The sequence below is a fragment of the Nymphaea colorata genome, chromosome 4 (assembly GCF_008831285.2).
Source record: "Nymphaea colorata isolate Beijing-Zhang1983 chromosome 4, ASM883128v2, whole genome shotgun sequence".
Classification (NCBI taxonomy): Eukaryota; Viridiplantae; Streptophyta; class Magnoliopsida; order Nymphaeales; family Nymphaeaceae; genus Nymphaea; species Nymphaea colorata.
In genome coordinates, this window is record NC_045141.1 from 13,999,977 (window position 1) to 14,016,199 (window position 16,223).

Genomic DNA, 16,223 nt, shown 5'->3' on the forward strand with positions numbered 1-16,223 from the left:
TTCATGATGTCGAGTCTCCATGGTACAAAAGGTGGTTGCCGATATATAAGTTGAAGCATATGGGCGGCATTACCCAAAAGCACCGAAAGCAGGCCTAGCCCCTTTGAATGTCTACTTTTTTTTTCAAGGAATCGTGATACAAAAAATTAATAGAAAATGATTATTTGCTTGCCACTTGTTCTCTGCTTCATTGCCTGCCTAGGACTCATTCATAATATTTGTCATCACCTATTATGGACGGACTCCAAAGTTTGGTATTCTTTACAAGCTGGTACGTCTACCTACAAAAAGCTACTATTTTATTTTCTTCACAATTATAAGATTCCTTCCTAAAGTAAAACTTCAATTTAAGTGACACCATTCATGTTGGTAAGTTGGAAATGTGAAGAGTGCAAAGTTTGGATCAAGTGCCAACTCCTTCATTTTGTCGCCTAAACTTTGTCATGGGGTTGTCCTTATATGACTTAGTTTAGTGCTCATCATGGTGGGGTTATTTTGTTTGAGTGAGAGATAGGACTGGGCATCAAGCCAGTCCAATGCCTCAAACCCGAGCCCGGGCTCGGCTAAGCACAATTACAATAAAAGAAAATATGTTTTAAAAATATAAAATAATCTTTTTTGAAAATAAAATACATTTTGATAATAATATATATTTATTATTAAAAGGGCCGACCGAGGCCAGTTTCTTGGGGCTTGAACCTGGGCCCGATGCTCACCTCTAGTGAGAGGTGAAGCTTTTCTTTGGTGTGCGTAGTGTACATGTAACACCTCAAAAAGTTTAGTTTTATATTGAAAATTGTAAATGATCTTGAAAGACTTATGCAAGGAATTGTTAAAGTGGTTGTTGTCATATTTCCTAGCCCTTTTCAAGCTGAAACCGAAAACAAGGGAGGTTGAATCCATAGTTTTCCCTCTATTGACAAGCGAGGTACAGGTGCACTCACGCCACTCGAACCAGTGACCATCTGCGCCACTGTCCTGACTTTGATTTTGTTTCAAAATAGTGCCTTTAGGGGAGTAGTATAGTTGGACGGCATAGACAGCGCAGCTTTGCTTCGATATCCGTGAGTGCTATTCTCTAGTGTTGCAAAAGGTGGAAGTGATTGGTAGAGATAAAGGTGACCTCGACATAACTCGGGACCCTGAAGGCAAAGAAAATGAAAGGCTTTCATGTTTTTTTTCCAAACATTGGGTTGTTAACTTCCCGCACACCTGGATTGGATTACGTTTCAAGACAGTAACCCTGCTGGGAGAGAGACCAACTGACAAACTGACAGAAAGATAGAGATAAGAGAGAGTTTTTACAAGAGAATTTCTAGTTCAATCATGAACATGGATGTCAATAGATCAATTCGAGCCGGATATCTACCTAACTACTTTTGAAAAAGCCAAATATGGAAAAAAGTCTAAAATCTGATTAAGAACTTAGATTGCATTTGCATCTAAGAAATGGCATCCAACCATAGTCATAATCGGTTTTTAAATATTTGGAGGGGATAATAAGTATCAATGTAGCCTGAACTTGTCTATATGTACTACTGACAAGAAACAAGAAATGACATCTGATCAATTTCGTATTCGGTTTTAAATAAGTATTTGGATCGGATAAAAAGCAACAACATAGCCAGTTAAATTTTTCTTTATCCAATGTCCCTACATTTTGAAAGTCCGTTCTTAGCATATCAAAATGCAAGTTGGATAGGCTTGGTTGCGAATTTAAAAGTTGGATCTGGTCTGGATCCATATTTTAAACTAAGTCGGATATGGATATAATATAAATACCCAAATTATTGGTTGGGGCTTCTCCTCTATAGGAAGGCAGGTTCACCGACAGCTTTCTTCATTCACTTTGGAATCACATTCAAATCCAAACATGTGAACACCCAATAAGCTAGATATGGTAAAGGGTGTATCTATCGATTAGTTGACATCAAGAACTAAGTATAGATCTGATATGAATTAGACCTAAATCCACAATGTCTAGCTGCAGAGGATGTATTGGCTACTTAGTCAGCATCATTCGGGCTTCCTGCAAGAAATCACCATTCTCCTGCCTTATGAAATTCAGCCATACTTGTATTAAATGGTCATTTTGGAACTAATGGATTATTCACTAATCATATAATGGTTGAGAAGTTGACTGGTTACAACGTGGGGATCCAATATCATGTCACTTCTATGTCCAATATTTAGTTGTTCTACGATTTGGATCAACTCATGATTTGTTTGTAGGAGGAAGATGCGATGTGGAAGAATTTAATGAAATGCCTATCAAATTGCCTGCGTATATTGTTTCATTTTCAAGCTTGCATAAGTCTTTGATTCCAGTTCGAATGCATTGATAAATGAAAACATGAATACAGTATGCCATAAAATGGAAGCCACTGGAACAAAATTGAGTGGCATTAACAGTGCTACTTAAAATATGCAATATTCTAATGCCAACAACATTAAATCCTCAAGGTATTAACTTAGACTCTTCTAGATCCTCAAGAGATTTCATTTGAGAGTGGAAATTTCCATGACATTGCACTCGCCTCCATCTTCTGCCAATCATATGTTGGTATTTTTCTAGTCCAACGGTGCCATTCACCAAAACCGCCTCTGGAAAGAGAGCTCCAAAATTAAGCAGTTGCAAGCTGAGAAGAAATCAAATGTTGTCCTAAAGTTGAGGGTAGATAGATTCATATGCCACTCAAGCTATTTTTGCTCTAAAGAGCTTCAAACCAATCACTTTCCTGGTTCTTTGATGCTGTAAGCGTTTCCTACAACTCCTATTATTCCTGTTACCAATGCCAACACAAGCATCAACCTTAGAAGCATCTTCTGTCTAGAGCTTAAGCTCTCCCCTTGCCCATTTAAGCGTAATCCTATAAGAGACGGGAAAAAAAATCCCAAGGCGAGGCCGGATGTCGTGCCCGTGAACTTGAAGGCAACCCAAATGTTAGGAATCACCGCAGAACCCAAGTATAGCAATGCCAGCAACACAAAAGTCAGAAGCAAGGACTTCTTTCTGCACTCCTGCAGGGGAATAGAGCTCCTAAAAATGGCAGCATCTACTGTGTTTCTAAGACTGAAATGTATCACAGGAAAAACAAGCAGCAGATGTATCACATACGAAATTCGAACAATGTAATTGATAACTGCACTATGAGGAACTCCAAGATTTCTGTCAAAATTTGTCAGTACGTCAGAATCCGTGCCTTTCCCGAACAAGAGGTATCCAGAAGTTGCAGTGAATGCATATACAACAACACTTAGTACAGCAGAAATCCTTCCAACCTTGATCATCTTCTTCACAGATCTCCCTTCTAACTCGTTGTATATAGGCTGAACGTTGGCATGGCAAATATAAGCATTAGTCATAATTGGGATCACAACAAGCAGATCAAGAACAGCCCTCCTGGTACCAACATCAGGCAGTAGCCTGGGAGCCTCTAATTTTCCTTCCACGAGCTTAACGAAGGCGACAACGCAAGCAACCACGACGAAAACCACTGCCAGAGCGACGGAAGCGGCCGATGTCGAGCTCAAAGAATCGATCTTTTGCAGAGAACAGAGGGGGGCCAATACCAAGATCAACAGGAGGAAGATTACTAGTCTTCTGTCATCCCACCACCCCTGTTTCCCTAACATCTGCTCGAAAACCCCCTTATGAGACGATGAACCGGACAAGACATCCCCCATGATGATCAAGTAAACAATCAAAATGCCACAATTATAAACAATTATACTGATCTCGGAGATCACCCTAACAGACTTGCCACAAGCAACTTCGACGGTTTCCCCGTAAGAAGTAGTTCTCTTAAGAGCAGCAAACTTAACCAGAACCTCAATACTGAACTCAGAGAGAATTCCCATCAAAATGATGGACACAAAACCAAGCAACAATCCCAGAACTCTCATCGTTGCTGGGAGGGCCATGATTCCGGCACCGATAATCGACGTTGCCAAGTTGAAGACGGCGCCGGGAACGCCAGACCCACTTCTAGTCTCGTTGAAAATAAGAGGCAAAACGTCGATGTCATCATGACCATGCTGCTGTGAAGAGTTGGGTTCTCTGTGGGCACCATCTGCAAACGCTGGTTTCTGAGGAACTATGAGATTACCTGATCGATCTGTAGGGCAACGGACTTCTGATGAGATGGGCAGGTCAGAATACATGGTTTCCAAACTGCAAAGATTTGTGGAAACAAAGGGAAGGGAAGAGGGGAATCACTGTCAACTGTATATATCAATGATAAATGAAAACAATTCTCAACCAATTTACCAAAGAAGAGAATGCTCAATTGTGTATATCAATGATAAGTGAAAATTCTAAACCACATGGAGTGCAGAAGAACCTCTCTCTCTCTCCCCCCCTACACAGGCACACGTAGTTGACTGAAGAGGGAGAGGGGAAAACAGGGAGAGGATTTCAAAGGGAGAACGGCGGTTGATTCCTTCAACTGCCATCCTGCCGTAACTTTCAAAAGTCTAAGGCCAATATAGTTTCGGGTAAGCAACACCACTACCTCAAGATTTTCATGTTTTAAAATCACTGGTATTGGTCTCCCACTCTCTCTCCATCAGTAAGGTGAACCGTTTCCTAATCACTTTCAAAATTTTTCAGGAAAATGTGATTTCTTGCTATAAAAGATCATGATATTTGAAAAGCAGAACTCAGATCTGTGACCTTCAATTATAAATCAAAGTCAAAGTTTATAGCAGCAGAAACGGAAAATATAAATTCCGGTTTAAGACCGATCTTTTCTTTTGTGTTTTTATCAGAAACCAGGATAATGCCTCACGGCATTATCAATCAATTGGCCGGAAAATTATATGCAATGTTTGAAATATCATGATTTTTTTTTTCGTTTTTTGGAAGAGCTGAGGGTACCACAATGTTTCCATAACTTAATTAAAAAAATAATTATCACTGATCGTGCAAAGCACATCCAAATTCATGGCACAGACAAACCAGCTATTTCATTAGTTTCTTTGTTTTTTAAAAATTCTGCTTTCAGCTAAAAAATATTTAAAATTATTTATAGAAATATTGTAACAGGTGTTTTTCTGTCTTAACCCTTGGTCATCCATTTGATTAATCCTTCTGTTTATCGCCAATCACACTCAAACATGTAGTGCTGCATGCATGACTGGTCAGAGTGTGTGTGTCTATACACACACACACACACACACACACACACACACATATATATATATATATATATATATATACCAATATGATCTTATTTATTGATGCCAAATATATATGAAGTTGATCACTTTTTGGGTTTTAAGAATGTTTTTATAATATGCATGAATGGTTCTCATAACATCAACATTTTGGTAGTAGAAAAATCAACATTTTTTATAAAAACAACTTGATGCAAATCAGGTTTTATATCAAAATAGTTTTTATAAATGTACTAGGATGTTTATATTTCATTAAAATAATTTTTTAGAAAAAAAAAAATAAAATGTATAGTTTTTATCGGTGACCTAAGTGTTCAAATTTTACCATATCCCCTATTGTTTTCTCCTTGCCAACCACTTGCATTTTCTTTTATGTACTTTATCGTATACGACTAATTTTTTTATCGGATCAAGTCAATTTTCATGTTCTCCTATGGTTTTTGCTTTTTGTGCTTGTGATTTTTTAACTATCTATTCTTTTGCTTCGTCCCCAGCCAAGTCTGCTTTCTAGTTGACTGAGAATTTGATAGTTTTAATTTTCCTTTATAAAGTTCGTAAGATATTTTATCTATGGGTAGTGAAAAAGTTCCTAAGATATTTTATCTATGGGTAGTGAAGTTGATAGCATAGAGGGAGTTGGGCGTATATGAGAAGTTCAGAAAATGAGGGTGTGATGCTTTACGGCTCCCCCACTTTAAAGGAGAACAAAGCTTCATATGTTTTAATTTATTAAATGACCAGAAATGGGATCTCAAACACTTGAAACAGTGAAATTTTTGCTAAGCAAGCGGATGGTTTTCTGAATAAAAAATGAAAATCACCATAGAACCTTATAATGAACAAACTATTTCGCATTTCATCTCTGCTTTATCCACTTATTGACTCATGAACATAGGGGAAGGACAAATGTATGTACCATGGTCCTAACGAACAAGGCATCAGATTCTCAACCATGGTCCTCAAGAACAGAGCATCAAATCTCGACCATGGTCCCATCAGCTTCCGACCATCGTTGTGGATATATATATATATATATATATATATATATATATATATATATATATATATATATAGGGGGCATCTATATATAAATGAAAATTGTAAGAGGAAATAATGTTGATTACCAATCTGTCTTCTTATTATTCGAAGGAGGTGCAGGGCACTGTCAACCAAGAACACGCCTACAATGGAGCTTACGATCACCACAACTCTTCAGGGACTGTCCCTTGCATCTCAAAATTGATTATTTTTCTTACCACATGTATGTGTGCAGTTAGTATGTTTAATTACATTGGTTTGCTTCCAATCAGTTTTACTATAGCTAGAACTATTTAACTTAGAGTGAATGGTGCTTTTACTTGGTAACTTGAACAAAAAAACTATTTCAGTAAACTTTCAGATCATGCAAAAATGGGTCTTAGTCCGTATGAAAAGGAAATAAAGTTAGCAAAGTATATATATATATATATATATATATAAAAGAGGACCCGTCATTATTTTTTATCAAACTTTATTAATCTTCATGTGTTACATTGTGAAAATCAACACAAAAATGAATTTTATAAGCTTAAAAGGATGATTAAGATCTTATTTCTGCATTATAACGTCATTTTAGGTAGAATTTTATTGTTTTAAGGACCAAGATTTACGTCTACATTTTGCTACATTTTGCACGAAAATGGTATGAAATGTTAAAAGCGGGTGTGACAAATTCAACACACTTTTTCTAATCCATCTTTTGTAAGAAATCTTTGTGATCCCAAAAGCAATAAATTCTAGAAATCATAATAAATAACAATTTAACATTAATTTTGAACTTAAGCACATTTGAAAGTGATTATGCGAGCTGATGCATATGAACGACACGAGACGGTGTTTCCGTTTCCGATACACATGAACGATACGTATGAGCTTCATCGACTCGGTGAAAATCGGTTGAAGTAGGTAGGATCCTAGGGGTGGAGCCGGTCCGATGCATAGCGTTTCCCGAGAGAAACTTCACCCCCAAAGCTCTGTCTCCTTAGTTCCCTCTGTTCACTCAATAGTTGCCGGCAACCCGAACCACCAACGGCCACCCACAGCGCCCGTGACAGGTGACATCTCCCTCTCGACTTCTCTGGTTTCTCTCCTGCATCCCAAATGCACCAACGGAATCCTATTCTCAATATTTTTCCTTACTAAAAAAACGAAAGGGACCCATGTAAAAAGAAAACAGAGAAGTGGTAGTTAAGTGGTAGTTATGAGTAGCTGCATTATGCCGTCATACTTTCAAAAACATGTGAAACATCTATTTGCCATAATTTGTTTTTCATTCCATTGAGTATACATGAGAGGGGCACAAGAAATTGAGCTAGAAAACACGTGTTTTCATTTTTCATCTATGTTCTGTAATGTATACAACCAATTTTTATCAAATCAAGTCTATTTTCATGTTCGCCTATGGTTTTTGTCTTTTGTGCTTGTGATTTTCTAACTATCTATTCTTTTGTTTTATCCATATGTCCAACTAGCTTGATTTCTAATTGAATGAGAATTGGGTAGTCCTAATTTTCCTTTATCCAGTTCCCTAGATATTTTATCTATGGACAGCAAAGTTGATAGCTTGAAGGGAGTTGGGTAGGGTTTTTTTTTTTTTGCAAATCCTCATCGGATCTGTGTCATTCTTTTTTTGTTCTGCCAACAGTTTTCAAAATGATCGAACTAGGTTGTGTACATATTTTTTGTAATGAACCATGAAGTCATAAACTACAATTGATTGGTGATTTTTCTCTCATGAAGATCTCTTCATTAGTTTTATCATTATTGAGCAAGCAACTTGTTCAAATAGTTTTCATTTTTTATGCCACACATAGAAATGTTGAGACCTTTTGATGTTAGCAAATAAGGTTGTAATATTTTTAAGCAGATCTACTATTTTTTATGGCCAATAGTTGTGGTAAGACTTTGGTTTTTATCGCATTGATTTGTAGTATTTTTCTCTTTCCTAGCACATCATACCACACACGCAAGGTGACTGAAGTACAACATGGTCGGTGAATCTCTCACTGTTGGATAGAACTGCCCTTTGATTCTGCAATCGGAGCTTAGTACAACATCAGAGAGAGGAACTCTAATTTTTATAAAACAAGCAAATGAAACCTCCTAACGCTGATAGCAAGTTGAAGCTGGAACCAAAGACAAAATTGAGTAACATATCTAAATATTTCCAAGGAAATGTATCCATTAGAGCAATGACAAATGAAATCGACATCACATGACAACAAAGGAAAGAGAAAAGTGACAAGAAAACACAACAGTTAAAATTCAATGATCATAATTGGAATCAGCTGAAAAACTGATTGTCTAGCAACTAAAATTGAACTTCTCTAATGCAGACGGTATATCTTGTCAATAACATTTCACAACTTTGCCACTTCCATTGCAAGGTCAGAAGAACAAAAAATAAATTGAGTAGTCAAAGCCAAACAATGTAATTATATTATATTGATGTAGCTTTGTTAAAATAAGTTAAACACGGTACATCCATAGTGGTCATCTATCACTGTGTTAACAATTTTACTTGCCAAATCAAAGCAAGGGTGTCCAGGTTGTCTTGAAACTCTACATCCTGTGAATGAGGGGCTCATAAGTTGTAACTGGTACATGCTGATTGACCACAAACTTTGTCCTGCTAAAAGCTACCTATAACTACTTTTTTATGAGATTGCACTATCAGGCCAGATCTCATCTAACCACCTTGTATCTTGTTTTACACCACAAAGTTATACATGCGCAGATACTAGTTTTCCACATTGTCTTCAATGGAGATATCTACATTCATGGGTCATTAGACCTTGTCCCCATGCCTCCTCTTTCAATTGCAGAGGATGCATAGGCTTTAGCTTTGCCTGCATTGCAGGTCATAGGGTTGACTAATTATTAAAACCACATTTTCTCATCTTTCTCAGACTTCCTTTGCCTTTATGAAGCCCACGAAGCAGAAAATTACCCAATTGGATGCTAAACTCCATTGCAAGCTGCAGTTCAACCTGTCTCAATAACAAATAAATCCTTTTTAGCCTTTTCAACGAAACTAAAGGACCCTGCAGAGTTGGAACTTGAGACTTCTCAAAGAAGGGGCAAAAAAAGAAAGAAATCTCTGATGGACCAATTATGACACCCTAGCATTGGATGCTAGACTTCTACCTTTGTTCAAAGCAACAGTGTCATACATTAAAAAGAACCGCAAGTTCCATACAGCAACTATCATTTGGAATGGAATTTAAAAAGAAAAATAAAGAAAAGAGAGTCATGTTACCATGAAAGTTAAAATAAAGCTAACCCTGCACCCTCTCTATAAAAAATTTAATTTATGTGTTCCTGGACATTGGTTCATACCACAATAAAATTGTGGGATCCTTTCTGAGGTTTTACTCCATTAAACAGGATTGCATTTCCACGTTTCACCAGTTGGATTCATCTGGAAGCTGCAGCCAAGATCTTCCTCCCAGTCAGGCGTGTACAAACAAGAAGTCAAAGAAGTATGCAGTTTCTTGTTCTCCCTCTTTTGTGCATTTCCAGAATTGTGAAGTAGAAACCAAATAATGGTTAGTTCAGTGAAAGACTAATAGATGCAAGACATGAAAAACGGGCTATAGTAAAAGGATTTAGTGAATACAACATCCTACCTCTCTTCCCAAAGAAAAGTTTGAAGAAAGTATTCATAATATCTAACATCTTGTTGAAGGTGCTAGCTATATGTAAATTATAGTAAACCAAAAACCACATTGTTTATCAGTCATTATCATATTTCTCTTCTCAACAAAAGCTTGCAGAATTATTCGCATATCTAGGCACCACCATGAAGGTGCCTAACTAGCTATATGTGTATTCTTGTAGACCAAAATGGTATATTCATTACACTCTCCACATTCTTGCATCTTTGGTAGTATAGATACATTGAAAATTATCAATAACTTGGAATTCCAATCATTACAAGTTACACCTGAGATTTACCTGATGCTCTCTACATTCCCAAAACAAACCCGAGCTTCTCTGTTAATGTCCAGAACAAGGCAACAAGAATGCCACATAGCAGAGGCTTTTCATCAGCATTGACTGAAAGCGTATATCTAGTATGACAATAAATCCAGTAACAAAGACTGTAAAAGTACATATATCAGATAGAGGTACCGTGTGGAGAAGCAGTTGCTCAGCTGATACCTCAACGCCAATTCTCCGTGTTGCACCAGCCGATGTAATGGACACTCGAATAATCGTTGCCCATATCCGTGGAAAAACTCTTCCTTCATTTCTCTTTCAAAAAATACCATCAGCTGACATATCCGTGGGAAGAGAACTCAGATGAAACTCTTACGGTCAAACCAACTACTCTCTAGAAATCAATCAGAAAAAAGAACTACATTAAGATCTACTGTGCACCAATTAGAAGTTAACAGTGGCATCTGCCTGTTTGGCAAAACAAATGCAGCATGAGGGCCCATAAAACTTTTCAATTTGCTCCCGTGGAAAATGAGCAAAGGAGCAAGATGTTTTCATACAATTTGAGCCTGCAATTTCAGCTTCTAATTGTCCCCAAACAAAACTAACATAGCTAGAGAACAAAAAGACCTGATTTTTATTTTCGTGCACCTATTTACAAGACTGTAAATATTTCACTCCTACTCTGAATGTAAGAGAGTTAACCATGGTTAGAAAAATACAGTGCCACTGAGAAAAACGAGGAATCACTTGATTTCATCATGTCATCAATCACTGTGTAACTTGCTTCAATTCCATAATATGCGAAGCAAGCGCATCTCGAGCTCCCTCTGCATCCTCATTTCTGCCATGAAAATCGGGGAACGTCTTGTCAAGGCAATCATCCACCTCCCCAGGCATGGTCTCTCCACATTTCATTAGAAAGTTATACAAAATGCAGGCCGAGGTGACGATAACCGGCAAGGACCCCAAAGTACCAGTTTTCGGCCTCACAGCAAGGAGTTTCCACAAAGACTGTACCCTCCCGAGCGCCATTTCCACCACCTTCATACCTCGCTCATGAAGCGAATTGTATGCCGCCTGCTTATCTTTATCTCCTGGATTCGATTGAGAGTAGGGCGTCATCAACCACGGTAGGTTCGGGCAACAAGAATCTCCCAACACATAGACTGGCATGGGGAAGCCATTAGCAAGCTCAAAAGAAGGACCACCGATCGCTTCCTTCCCCTCTAAATACAAATGGGTGTTGGGCAAAATCTTCGACGGTGGCATCGAGCTTGGCCACCCCACTGAAACGTCCATAAACCTCCCCTCCGAATCGACCAACCCCATCATAGTCACCCCATTCTCTAGGTCGGATCCCTCCTCGGACGCATCCCTCTCAGCCACAAACTTCCGGAACCCTAGAGCGCCGCAACAGTTCGGAAGCCCGATCGCCGACGAGAAGCCATGGATCACGTCCGGCAGGAAGGACGACGAGAACTCAAAGATATGCCCAAGGCGGGCGTGCAGGGCCTTGCATACCTGATAGAACGAGGCGCACGCAGTCTCCTGGTCAAAGCCGAACAGCTTGCCGATGACGGGGAAGGGGGCCGCGTGCGCGAGGCGGAAGATCGCAGCGCCAAGCTTGTAATCAGAAGGGACTTCCCTGGAGCATGAGCCGGAGGCGCCGGCAACAGCTAGAGGAGAGCTGAGAGCGGGGTCGATGGTGAGGAGGAGGCGGTCGAAGACGGGCTTGGGCATGTGGAAGAAATCCGACCAGCGGGAATCGCAGGAGGAGGAGGCAGAGAAGGAGAAGCGATGGAACCAGCAGGTGCGCTTGGGGTTGGGGCTGGGGAGGCGCGGGACGGAGAGGCGATCGGGTAAGGAGAAGAGGGAATGGAGGTGGGCGACGAGGACGACGCTGGAGCGGAGGGAGGAGTGCAGAGAGGCCGTCTGGGAGGGCAGCAGGTAGAGATCGTTCTCGGAGAAGAACCGGTGGACGGAGACGATGCAGTTGGCGACGGAGGAGAGCAGCGCCGCCGCCTCGTCTTGCTTCAGGTTAATCCCCTGCCTCGTCAGCTTCCTCGGCCTCTCCCTGGGCCTCCGGTTCCGCTTCTCCTCCGTCGCTGCCTTCTTCCTGGCCATCGTTGTGGGGCGACGGTGGCCGGGGGAAGGGTTTTGGCCTTCCGGAGGGTTTAGCGCAAGACCTGCCCCCCGTTAACTGAAAATAGAACCCAAAAGGAACAAAACTTTTATTAAAAGCAATTCGTTACCCCTTCTTATTCTACATGGATGGATGGAGAGCTTCATAGCTGCTCCCTCCCGTTTGATTCGCGTCGTTGTTTCTCTCTTGGACTTCAAACAATGTCAATATAACATTCTATTTAGCGGCCGGCTCCCAATATATCCTACTCTAAACCGTAAATGTTCATTTTCTTTTGTTTTCTCTTCATCATCTACCATTATAAATTGAATGGTCCTAATTGAATGAGAAATAATTCTGAAAAGACAGAATCATCATTTAATTTTTGTATATATATATATCTAAATACTTAGATTAGAGATAAAAACAGAACCCTTTAATTTTTTGCTAAAAGTTATTTTAAATAAAATATAAACCTTATAATATATTTATAAAAAAACATGTTTTGAATCAAATTGTTTTTATGAAAAATATTGAATTTTATAGTATAAAAAATCAATTTAATATATATTTTCATCAACTTTGCCTTAAAACCATATTAGTAAGGTTATATTTCAAAAAGAAAACACTATAAATGTCTAAGTTTTGTTCTGAATAATTGGTTTAGTTCCTGTCGAGTATAATCAAGAAAGCGAATTTAAAAAAAAATGAATCAAACTTATCTTAAAAATATAATATTAATTTATTAACAACAAAGTTCAAGATATATACCATATGATACAAAAAATACCATTTGCATTTCGCTTTTAATTTTAGAAAAGAGTAAAGTAGACAAGAAAAATAAGTGGATGTTGGTAGATATAGAGCTTCGATTTGGTAGGCTTGAAATTATGAAAACTATGCTATATTTGGATGGATGAAAAGGAAAAGATTTTAATTCATGAAAAAAAATAAAATAAAGGAAAATGATGAGGTGGGAAAGGAAATGGGTAGGAAGGAAATGAAATGTTAAAAATCATGTTTGTTTAGTCATGTAAAGGAAAATAAATGAAATGATTTAATTATGTTTACAATAATGTCTCCAATACCCCTCATTTTAACTGCTTCCAAGATTTGAGGTGATTATATTAAATGGTTCTTTATACTTTTGAGCCATGGTATTTATCTTTTAGTTGTTTCATTCTTGTACTTCTTTGTAGCAGTGTCAAATTTTTTTATTGAAAAAAAAATAAAACATATTTACCAATAAATAACATATTTAACTTTCATCATGAAAACTATGTCCTCAACATATCTAACTTTTTCATTCCCTCTCTGCTTTCCTTACAACCAAACAAACTGTCTTTTTCTCTTTCTATCTTTTTTCACTTTTTTCCCATCCAAACAGGCTCTCAACATTAGTTATAAGTGGAAATTTGTTCTCCACTAAAATGTTGTATTAAATATGACTTTACCCGACATGAGTCATAACTCTATATTTATGGGTGAGCAGGGTTTCCTATTACCTAGTAGAAGGCTGAAGCTTCCACTCAACTCTTTAGCCTCTTAAGATAAAGGACCTGCTTTTAATACATCATAATGCCGCTCTTACTATTCTTCACCTTGCACGTCAATGACCACTTTCTTGCAACACAGAATGATGACATGATGAAAATAGTTGTGAATGAAATTAATTGTTATAAGGTCCTTAATAATTGGGATTCAGGTCTTGAGAACTTCATGAAAAATCCATGTAGGGATGTCAATGAATAAGATTTAGATATAATATCCTATTGAACTTTTTTAAATAAATGAGATGTAAACAAATATTGGTATCTTAAATAAAAATAGGATCAGTTTCCGTTTTAAAAGTTGACATCCAATCGAATTTGGATTAAGATTTAGTGTCAAATAGATATCTGATCTGATAATAAGCATAACAAATGATAATGGATATCTAAGCTCAAATTTATATATCTGTATGTGAATCTCTTCATCCAATTCCAAATTTAAATATCTAAGTCCAAGTTTATACGTAGCTCAACATTTTTTAATACCATCAAAATAGCACCATCCAACAAAATTCAGATATATTAAATTTTTAAAATACCTTTTGATGCAACTTTTTCAACACGAGTAATTTGAGTAAGGACTCAACTTTTTTTTATATATAAGTAGACAAATCCTATAGTTATCTAGAATAAAAGTATGACGAAAGAAATTAGAAGTTTAAATAAAGTAAGTTATTTTGGTAGAAATATAATTATATCTAATGCTTAATACAAGAGTAAAAAAGAAATAAAGATTTAGATATTTGAGCAATAACACCTTCAGTTAAAAAATAAAAAAATAAATTATCGTAATTTATTGGATGCCAAACAGTTGTTGAATCAATTAAAAACATGTAGCGGAAAACATATAAACCATTGCTAAAAGCTCCATAAACTACTGCTCATCGTTATTAATACTTTGGTAGCACCTACATCTTAATGACCTAGTAAAAAAACAAAAAGAGAATTCAATATCTTGTCGCTGCGAAAGAGAGGTCATTTATACAGCAAATTTCTTTTAAGGAGACATCAAGTAGCTACCAAACATTTATCTACCAAACTTTATAGAAATCATATATGGCGTTGATTATAAGAAGATCAGATAGTATATACTAAATTGTAAATATAAAAGCTAAATTGTTTTTTTATAAAAAGAGTTCTAAATACATCTGACAAGTGATTTCATTTAATGAAACTCATTTGTTTCTTTTGTTTTCTCTCTCTCCCTCACTCATCATTTGAAGGAATTTTGGCACTTTAAAAAATAGCTTGGCTGTTACATTTGCAATTTAATCTCCATAGTATGATTTTTTTTTTAATTCGATAGCTTACATAAAGTAAGCTTAACCACATATGCTCAGAATTTCTAAAGCCGCACCTAAACTAGGCATTGGGGCGGGCCAGCCTATAATTTTGCACGGTAATTATTATGGGTAGGCCTGCTACCTGGTCAGACTATGAAAGACAGGACCATGTTTAAGTCTAGGCACCGGGCTGGGCTGCCGTCAGGTACCATGCCTGACTCGGGTTTGGGCCCAAAAAAATGTGACTCGGGGTGGCCCGACTTGTTATCGGGCCAGCCCAAGTGGGCTCGATAAGCTTGGGTCAGGCACGATAATGATTTATTTAAATTTATATTAATATATAATATTATATTATCATTAATTATTTTTATGTATTATTTTATATTAAAAAATATTTGTTTATGTAATCGGGCCTAAGCTTTAGATACCAGGCTTAGCCATGGCCTCATGCTACAGTATCGAGACCCCGGGTACCTGGTGGTGACCCAACCCGTACCCAGGGCTAACTTACTTGGTTTTTCTTTCTTGGAAAAACCCGAACAATTAAATGAACCCAGGGCCAATCGAAATTGACGGATACCCGACCCGTTTAGATCCCCAAGCCACCGCGTGAAAGTCATGACCCTGCATCTTCAATCCACTTTCTCTCTCCTCCTTCCCCCACAACAACAAGATGATATCTCGGAAGCAATTAAAAGGGGTTCACTCCCAATCACGAGGACCGAGGGCAGTCAAGTCATTGCACTTCCTGTAAGACAGCAGCCCGACGCGGTCTCCTCTTCGTCGGCATGATAATAAAGTTATTATGATGGGCGGTTGAGGCTCGCCCCGAAAGGAGCTCACATGAGGGACGCGCTCACCCACACACTTCCCAGTACGGTCCATCTGGCAGCAGGCACAAGGCGCCTGAGCCTCAGACCAGGTCAAGTGGGACCCGCAACCCACTCCCTCCCAAACCCAAAGACGTCCTTTCGAAGATCATTCCGGGGTATTTAAGACAAAACAGCTGGAGGATAGTCTCGTAAAATTACAGGCTTCCTGCGTCGTACGCAATTTTGACCGAAACAACCTCCTTCGTTGCCGCGGTTACTATATGTACGAGGGTAT

General features: G+C 38.1%; 2 protein-coding genes across 2 annotated transcripts; both read right to left on the reverse strand.

Moving 5' to 3' along the window:
• Positions 1–2,565: 2,565 nt before the first annotated feature.
• LOC116253177 (amino acid transporter AVT6E-like) lies at positions 2,566–4,337 on the reverse strand. Its single transcript, XM_031627949.2, has one exon. It carries the CDS (start codon positions 4,162–4,164, stop codon positions 2,731–2,733), a length of 1,434 nt encoding a protein of 477 aa, XP_031483809.1. The 5' UTR covers positions 4,165–4,337; the 3' UTR covers positions 2,566–2,730.
• Positions 4,338–10,650: 6,313 nt separating this feature from the next.
• LOC116253501 (protein ANTAGONIST OF LIKE HETEROCHROMATIN PROTEIN 1) lies at positions 10,651–12,462 on the reverse strand. The gene has a single exon (XM_031628333.2). The coding sequence runs from the start codon at positions 12,283–12,285 to the stop codon at positions 10,930–10,932; it is 1,356 nt and encodes a 451-aa protein (XP_031484193.1). The 5' UTR covers positions 12,286–12,462; the 3' UTR covers positions 10,651–10,929.
• Positions 12,463–16,223: the final 3,761 nt, after the last annotated feature.

Excerpts from the sequence above, each read along its gene's own strand:
- LOC116253501 (XM_031628333.2), bottom strand. The coding sequence starts at position 12,285 with ATGGCCAGGAAGAAGGCAGCGACGGAGGAGAAGCGGAACCGGAGGCCC.
- LOC116253177 (XM_031627949.2), bottom strand. The coding sequence starts at position 4,164 with ATGTATTCTGACCTGCCCATCTCATCAGAAGTCCGTTGCCCTACAGAT.